Here is a 9,794-nt window from a genome sequence, read left to right on the forward strand (position 1 = left end):
ACATAAGTACCCCCATTCATTCTAGAGTTAAAATAAGCAAAAAGTCTTCTGATGTTATAGAAGGTTACAAATGATGTAATACCTTGCTGCATAGTTTCAAAATGTAAAATTGTTTTTTTTCTTTCACCCACGCCATTACAAGACAGCAAGGTAGAAAAGGGAAGTTAAAAGTTTTGTGCCTTTGTATGTATGTTTGCAAAAAAAAAAAAAATGGTGTGCTCCATTTCTAAGGAGATTCCAGAAAGGTATGATGTTTCAAGAGGCTGGTAAAAATAAAACATTATAAGAAGACAGGAACAACAGTTTAATACAAAAGATAAACATATGTGAATGGATAATTTTTATTGCATGTTAAACAGAACTATCACTTTAGAGAAGCATGCATTGATTAGAAATGTCCCCTTGTTTATATTATAGCATGTTGTACATGAATCTGTCCAGGTTCCTGTATTATCAGCTTAATTACTATCCAGTGCTTATTTATTCACATCAGATATATTATAATAAACTCAGACTGTTTTTTTGTGTGTGTTTTTAGTGTATACCTCAAAACCAGAAACTTTTACTTATATTACTTTGGATGAAAATGCACATTATAATTGATGAGGTAACCTTTGCTGTACATATAAAGTTTGTGATCCTTAGGATTGTAGCTAAGACTGTGGAGTTCTATGAGTGGCCTTGAAAATCTAATACTTGCAATGCCTTCTGTGCTGGTTTTTGTGTCATATGTGGCAAACACTTCCTCAGTATCACTCCCAGTTGAGCGAGTTGCATGCAGAACTCCACATATCATGAAAGCATTACTAGCAATTTTTTTGAAGATGTTAGTATTCCATGTTTTTTCAACCAAAAAGGCAGCTTCATTGATTTTGGAAATGACAATGTTACCCCCGTTCGCACTGGTGGCGTATATCACCCACAGTCCTTGCTCATCAACAGCAAAATCCATGTCCTGGTACACTGAGCTGCTGTATGGATATGTGTTAGAATAGCCTGCTCCTGTCAGTATGCTCTTTTCTAAGGCTAAAGTATCAACGTTAAGTCTGCACATGTATTGATTTCGATAGCAGTTGTAGTATAAGTTGTTCTTGTACATAACTATACCACTCCCTGAACCTTGAGATGCAGTCGCTAGAGTTCCAGATTTAAAGTAGGAATGAATAAGCAAGTTTTCATAGCTTGATGCAAAGAGGTATGCCTGAAGTGCAGCATTGGATGATACTGGAGTTACCCAGTGCAGATTCTCCCTGCCTGTAACTGGATATGGGTCTTTGCCCCATGCACCGTCAATGTAAGCTGCACCATGGTAATTGAGCTGCACAATAAATGGCTGACTGAAACTTTTAATGCCTCTGTGATTACATGAGCCTATAAAGGAAAGAGAAAATGAGACACAATCAAAACAACAGTCTATGGTTTACTATTTGCCATTTACACATATGACAGGACTACTGCATGTTTAATACTGAAGCCATTATGTTCTACCATTACAGAATACATTGTATATTCATACTTTCAAAATAAAATTCTTAATGGTATGCTGAAATATAGCAAATACTTCTGAAACAATATCAATCTTAAATATTCTGAGCAAGTTCATGCACATCCCATAATTAAAAAGCAGTGCTCTTATTTGCAGGTAGATTAAATGGATGTAAATACCCTCATTATGGATTACTTTTAGCAAATATGAATTTATTTTGCTGTTAACATGTGCCTATCATACTTAGAGCAGAACAGAACAGTTTGGTAATATAACAATCTAGAAATGAGAAATTACAGTACCACAATCCAAAAGAGTGGTTTGAGTAAAGTTTGGTACAAATTACACTTTATAATTACGAGCATTAATTGTTGCAGTCTGCTTGTGTGAACTGTTATAGTTAAGCTAATAAAATATCATTTATAATAAAAATAACAGTATCACATTTCCACTAAGATATATTTCTTGGTGTAGGTGACAGCTGAATATACAAAAGTTATACATATAATACCATAATAATAAAGTTGTAGAAATGGGGCCAGCCTCGGTAACGTTTGGGACCAAGGCAGCAGGCATTATAAGTATTTGGCACTCCAAAATTTCCCAGGCTGTTTAGTACCTCCTCATATCCCATAATTCACAGTGCAGGCCTCCTTCTCCAGATATGAGATAGCCATGTTAATCTAAATAATGTGAAAAAATATACATCAAGACCATCTCAGCCCAGGTGTGTATGTGTGTGGGAAAGGTCAGGTAATTACAGAGGATGGCCTAGTTCCTACATCTTTATCATTATGGTAAGTACATAACTTTTATGTCTTATAGGACTGACTTTATCTTCAATAACTTGAATGACAGACTCTCAAGTTCTTCCTAAAGGGTGGACCTTAGTACATATTATCCTTGATAATAATGACCCTGAAGGAGGATCTCAGCGTAGATATTAGGACTAATCTATAGTGCTTCAGAAAAGAAATAAGGATAACTACACAGCAGCTGCATAAATACCATATAAACATGGAGAAAAGGCTATAAATTAACCCCAGCATAGTGCTGTGATCCTTAGTAAGTACAAATAAGGTCTTATTATATGAAACATAATAAAAGGTTATGCAGTGGGCAAGTCATCTAGCAAGCAGCAAGGGTAATTTTGGAAACTCGTTCCATGGATGGGATTAAAAGAAACAAGCAATCCTTTCCTAAAGATTTACTTGTGCTTAGGAAGTACCTTAAATTCCTGTGGATATCCATGTAGTACAATAAGTAACTCCCCATGGTTAGAATAACGAAATGATAAAACAGGTAAATAAATGTTTTGGTTTACGTCACACTGTCTTTATGTTTCCAAGAAAGGAGGATCTACTAAAAGAGCATGCAATTCAGATATTCTCATGACAAAAATAAAAAAAAAACATCAAGAACAGTTTAAATTCAAGGACAAACAGTTTAATTTAGTTGTAGATGCAGACTCAAAGGGAGCATGTGTCTTTTTTTTCTAAGACAAAATACAAATTCAGGAGAAGTACTAGATCATCTAATGGAAGCCTTAGCAGGAAAATTCATTTTAAAAAGTCTTTATAGGCTTTCAAAGTTATGCAGGACAGATCACATTAACTTTTATGAAAATTCAGAATTACTGCCATGTGAATTTTACTAAAAGAACAATTCAAATCAGTGAACAAATTCCAGCTAATTAGCCAAGTATGACAGGGAGTCAGGATTTTGACCAGAAAAGGGATTTACACCCCCTGACTCAAGCCAAACAGAAGCACATTTCCATTTGTCTATGTATTATTTTATTGCATTGATTTTTAGGATGAAGAAATGCTAGCTACTAGTCTTCAAGAAAAAAAAAACTGAATTACTGGCATCTACTAGAAGTGGAGAAGCCAGATTGCAAATCACATGGACTGAATGTCTGGTGAGACTTGTCTGATACATGGAGAAACAGGTCCTAACTTGTCTCAAGAACCGAAACTTCTCCAGTAGAAGAGGCAGAATAAGGAACTAGACCTACCGGAGCCAGTATGGAGCTATGAGGATGGCACTGGCATTAAAAAGCTTTGCCTCCTGAACTAACTTTGTTACTGAGGTAAATATTGGAAAAGTATAAAGAACTCTGGTTGGCTACCTGAGATCCATAACATCCTTAGGAGATCTTGCCAATTACAGGACAAGGGAGAAGATGTCCTTGCATTCGGTGTTGGTCAAAGATATGTACAAGTTACAATTAGGCCCCACACTTTTCAAAAGCTACACTCACCAATAAGAAGCTTAGGGATTACTTTATGGCAAGTGCAGGCATGTGTTCAGTTTGCTTAGTTTGTTAGCATGAGAGCTCAACTCCCTCAGAATGTGAACTACAATGGCCCATTCCTGCACTGTCATGGCTTCCCAGAGTAAGGGGTAGGATCAATTTCTCCCTTGCTTCTTGATATACAATATGACTGCCATATTGTCCATCTGTATGGTTAGGCCTTCTGATGGAAGTTAGTCATGGAAGGCCTGGAATGTTAGAAAAATCTCTCTTCTCCAGTACATTACTATGAAATGAGAGTTATACTGCTGTCCAGATGCCCAGATGCCCAGAACGGTCTTCCCATTGTAATGCACCCCCCACCCATGGGATGATGCATCCCTGGTGAATGTCATTATAGAAGACGAAAGGTGGAATGAACTACCTTGAACACAGAGCAGCTGTCTGCTATCACAGATTCATTTTTGCATGATCCGGACATACAGATCACATGATACTGTGGATCTGCATTCAGCAGTCATGGGATACAAACAATATATTGAAAAACTCTCTGTATGTGCTGTCTGGGATCATATGAATGGTTACTGCCATGAGAGCCAGCACACTGAAAAAATGCATGTGATTTTTGTAGAGAAAGTTATAGGAACAAACACCTTAGAGGGAAGCACCTGAACCCTGTCCATATGGTGTTTTCTTCTGCTTAACTGAGTGCCTATTTGCAGATTATAAACATCAGACACAGTGAGGACTTGAAGTCTGTGGCAGGGATTTGTTTATAGTCACAGTTATCCCCAAAGACTAGAATAGACCGATCAGAGACTTCCCCCATCCAAGTATGAGAATATGTTGTTTCCTGCAGACACAAGTGAATCATTACTATGGACACACTTTTGCCAAATACCTTAGGAACTGAAGTGGGACTAAATGGGAATGCTGAAAACTGGGTATCGCTATCTCTGACTCAAGTACAGATACCTCCTGAAACACTTGTTGATTTTTATGAGAAGATTGCTATGCTAAGTGACCAATAACATAACCAATTATCTTTCTGAAAAATAAGACCAGACAAGATAAGACTGTCTGCAGCAAGGACATTTGAAAGGTGTCTTTTGGAGTGAATTAATTTTGGTCCAAGATGGACCTGAGATCTTTTAACTTTTTTGTCATCAAAAATAAACAAGAGTAATATTGGACCCTTTTGGGTCTGGTGAGATCTCCTTAGTGACTCTTGATTTTTTCTAAGAAATGTAGCGTACCTATTTGCTGCTTTTCTTTGATGGAGTGAGATATCTGGCAAGGGAGGGGGTACTGGGAATGAAAACTGGGAATTTTGCAATGCCTGACAACTGCAGTTTGCACCCACCTGCTCATGGCTATGGTGTCCCAGGCTGACAGGTTAAAGGACAAGTGACTCCTGACTTTCTCCAGTATAGAGCTGTTGGACAAAGTCTCAAGGTTTTTGGCTGCCTTCCTGTAAGAAGACTATGATTTCCCAAAGACTGACAAGAACATTGGCCATGGCCATGTCCTCTATGACCTCTTTAGAAAGAGCCTTGGTTTTTGGAACCCTTTCCGGCCATGTCCTCTATGACCTCTTTAGAAACAGCCTTGGTTTTGGAACCCTTTCCTGGATCTATTTGTTTTGTTTTTGCCCATTCTAGAACAATATGTGATATGGTCTTTTCTGTATTCAGATGATGGATCTCTGAGGAGCAGAAAACTTAATTCCTTCCACAGTCAGTATTTTCCTTTTTTGTTCTGCCTTCTCCATGTGTTCCTTGAAAATGAGGCCACAAATCTCAGAACCAAGAAATGGGATATTCATGAATGTCATCTTGGTATTCTTGGTAAATTTGGTCACTCTGCGGCAGTCATACCAGCAGACAGTAATACTGAATTCTGCAACTCTGACTGAAACTTTGGCTGTATTATTAAATTTAATCTTATCATTAGGTTTACCATGACAACAACAAAATGGGATATGAGTTTTTCTTTTAAATGTTCTGATCTGGAAACTATCTATGATCTGGATCATTTTGTCAAAATTTCCCTAAAAAAAAAAAAAAAGTTGCCAATAGGGCCCAAATAGCCAAGTGTTCTGAGAGAAAAACCTGAGGGCAGGTAGAAGACATAGCAACCTGGCCAGTCTTTTGTATATAGAAATGATTGTATCAGATGAGGGCCAAACAGTCCTAGAAACTACCCTGACATTAGCAGCTATAGACAGGATCACCAGTGTAGTCTGTTAGAAAAGTTCTATGACTTTCTGCACAGTTATAAAAGCTCTAAAAGAACCAGTTGTGAAGACTGGTAGAGAAGGGGTGAAGGCTGCCAGGCTGGTCAAATAGAATTTAATACATACTTCTATCATTTGTAAATATAAATATAAAATACAGGCTTGTTTCTTAAATGAAAGAAAACACTGTAAAATGTGAACTTTAAGATTGCAGCAACATTGCCATCTGCTTTAAGGAAAACTAAGTCAAGCATTTCAAATGTTCTTTGAAATTAAAATTATGTTTTGTATGTCCTTCGAAGTTAGAATTTAGAGGCGATGAGTCTGGAATAAGCATCCTGCCTATTGTTTTAAGGCTAAAGTTAATGACCAGAATTTACATGTGGAATGTCCTTTATTGCTCTAAGTGTAAAGGAATGTAAATGCAGTTTCGGTGTGGCCTGGGAACTCCAGAAAGTGTAAACAAATGATGTAATGTTTTATCAGAATTGCAGTTTCAATTTAAACAGTGAGAACCAGAGATTATTAAGCATTTTTGTCTTGATATTCAACTCAGCACTGCCTTGCTCTATGTAAGTAAGTTATCTTGGAAGTATCAGCAGAATAAATTCACAGCAGCCACGACTTAAAAATCCACTATTTATTTCCAGCAAACAAACAGTAAGCGCTTTCAAACTCACAGTTCTTCTTCAGACTAATTTACACATCACAACTGCTCATTATTTAAAATACAAACAAGCCAATCTGCAGACTTCAGGAATCATCTATGCAAATCCCTGGATCTAAGAACTGGTTTTAAAGAAACCTTGGTATTTAAACCTGGTTTCCTATCAGCAAGAAATTTACATATCCAGTGCAGTTCCATTTCTTCAGTGAAATTCACAAGGTCACTACCTCTAGGACCCATTTAACTGTCTCCATTACTTTAAACTTAAAGTAATGTAATGAGCCTAGCTCATAAACATGTTCAGCAAGTGCATTTGTTAGATCAGCCTTCCTCAAAGCATATTTATGCTCACGAATACATTCATATAGCATCCTATTAGACTTGCCAACATAAAAACTTTCACATGCTACACACGTAGCTAAATAGATAATATTCATAGTTTTGCAATTGGCTGACACTTTAAAAACATATTTTTTCTTAGAAACTGGATGTATAAATTCATTCAGTCTATCTATGGAAGAGCAATGTCTACAGGAACCACAGGGATGTGTGCCTTCTAGCCTAGAATACACTTCCATATTGTGCTCTGTATATTTATGATCTCCATAGCAGAGACGTCGTTTAAGAGATTTCTTGTTTTTGTAGGTGTAATCAGGTCTAACACCCACAATATCACATATTCTATCATCCATTGTCAAGATATTCCAGTTCGCATCAATCATCTGTCTAATCCTTCTAAAGTCACTAGCATAAGGTAGTACTAATGGAAGACCTTGTAGCTTCACATTCTCAATCTGCTGTTCAACAGGAGATTCAGTTGAGAAATAAGGACATGCTACAGTCAACCTCTTAGACTTGATGTCTTCTTTCATCTCACTTATTTCTTTTTTTATTATAACCTCTAGTCGGAAATTCATGTGCAACCATATCTAAATCTGTGGAAAATCCATCAGCAGTACTATTCTGCCGAGATACCCTCATCCCTTGTGTTTTCATAATGTTTTTAAACATATGAGAGGGATGCATACTATCACGCCTCAATATGTTGTTTCTCCTGGAGGGCTTTCTATACAGAGTAGTTGATAAACACGCCATTTCATCCTTAGTTAAACATACATCTAAAAAAAACATCTCTGAATATGAGACAGTGGTAGTGAACTTTAGAAACTCAGAACGATGCCTTTACAGTATGGAATCCCCCCCCCCCTCCCCACCCCACTGTATTAAACTGAAATGGATTGGACAGTCATTAGATCATGAACATTTGGTCTGTTGACATTGAACTGTTCTTATATAGGAATTTACCTAACATTTCAAGTAGGTACTAGTTTTGTTGGAGCAATTTCCAAACTGAGAACAAAGAGAGCTTTTTAAAAACCAAAATGCAGCCTTGAAACAGGAAACGCAATGCAGTGCAGCAAAATGCAATTTAATCTAAAAGAACACAGTTGAGAGCTTTCATCAGGTTGTAACTGAAAGACTTAAGGTCGACAACCAAGGCCATCAGGGCACATGTCTGTGTTGATGGCGTAGGCATCAACCTCTTTATAATTAAATAGAATTCTCTGTACAATTAATTCAGCAGTCAGACAACAAGTGTGTGACAAAACTTGTATTACTACTGGGGAAGAGATTGTCTCAGAGACCTGTACAGGAAAAGTAGGTTTGTCCACAACTTTCAGTTGAATGTTTGTGACTGGAGGTTCCATGGCTGAATGGTCTACTTTAGCTCCCGAAGAAGGTAAGTGTTGTGTCTTGCAAGCATTCTTTTTAAGAGATTGTGCTGCTTTAACTGTAGGAGACATTGAAACAACACTCTTTGAAGTTCATTGTTTAAAAGGTTTACAGATCAATTATTTTGGCACCAAAGGTATTTACTTAAGGTGAAAATAAGCAGAGGTAAATCCCAAGCCAGGGACACTTGGATGTTGCAGTGAAAGTTCCATTTCAAACATTTCAGTTACTATGTCAATGATCATGAGTACAAGGAGTGTCACTATTTCTCTTTTGAACTGAACACTATCAACAATTACTGGACCATGCTTAGTAATGGAGAACGCAAAATTAACTTGATGTTTTAGCTATCATGAAACTTGGATAAAAGACAAATTCTGTCTTTCAGTATGTCTGTCTGCATTTCACAGCAATATCAGGTATTTACTTACAACAGACTACACCTATGAATATGAGATGGAATTCTGTTTATCAGAAATACATATCAAGCTGTACTGCCCAGGAAAACACCAGCAGTGAGATGAAGCACCTAAATGGCTGCTACACACCTACTAGGAGGTGGTCATACTAAACTAAACCAAACATAGTTACGACGTACTTACTTCCTCCTTCTTCCCTTCTTCTGTTGAACAAAATCAAACTATCAAATAAGGTCTCAGTAGCTCCTGAGTGACTATAGTGTAAAGTAGAGTCAAAGAAACGGATTCAGAGGTCTCCCTTATGGTAGCATCAGATATAAACAAACAAACCACACCTTATCATGGTAACCAAGGGGTAGCACAGTAAATCTAGTATATCTCAATGTACTCCCCACCTTTGCAACAATGTCCCTCTACATGTCAAGCATAGTGGCACCCTTGCCACCTTCAAAGTAAACCTAGATAAGGGGATTGGCTGTTTCAACCCCCCCCCCACTCAATCTTGTTTTGCCTTCCTTGAGGGTCTACATTATATCAATGGAATGAATGCTGAACGGCCGAAATATCAAAAGTGCCATTCATCAAGTTCTGGCTTGTGGGATTGGGGTGCAGTGAAGATCGGGAATTTTGCCCTTTCCTCACTATAGTGTGGTCTCGGAATTGGTATATATAATTAGCGGGGGGGTGTTGGGGGATCAGCCCCCCCACAAAATCAAGTTATTTGAATGGCATTTTTGATATTTCAGTCGTTCGACATTCATTCCATTCAATATTATAATATAGACCCTTCCTCCATATACACATGCATTTGAGAGCAGACTGCACAGTGTTCCATGCACGGACATGTATTTATAATGTACATCATTGATGTTAGTGATATCTAGTGATAACAGTCAGTTGTCCACTCATTTGCAAAAAATGCTGCCCAATTGTACTCAGCACTTTCTCTCACTGATTCTGTATTTGAGTCCCACTTTTCTTATTGTTTTCACAAA

At 37.5% G+C, this 9,794-nt stretch overlaps 1 protein-coding gene across 1 annotated transcript in view; it reads right to left on the bottom strand.

The window, feature by feature from the left end:
- Nucleotides 1-481: 481 nt before the first annotated feature.
- LOC122806119 (olfactomedin-like) overlaps nt 482-9,794 on the bottom strand; it is a 140,588-nt gene continuing 131,275 nt past the window's right edge. Inside the window, exon 5 of the mRNA XM_044076356.1 lies at nt 482-1,371. Coding sequence (XP_043932291.1) covers nt 572-1,371 — 800 coding nt within the window. The 3' untranslated portion in view covers nt 482-571. The remainder of the gene's footprint in view (nt 1,372-9,794) is intronic.

This window comes from Protopterus annectens, chromosome 7.part0 (assembly GCF_019279795.1).
Source record: "Protopterus annectens isolate FY-2018-M chromosome 7.part0, PAN1.0, whole genome shotgun sequence".
Taxonomy (NCBI): domain Eukaryota; kingdom Metazoa; phylum Chordata; order Ceratodontiformes; family Protopteridae; genus Protopterus; species Protopterus annectens.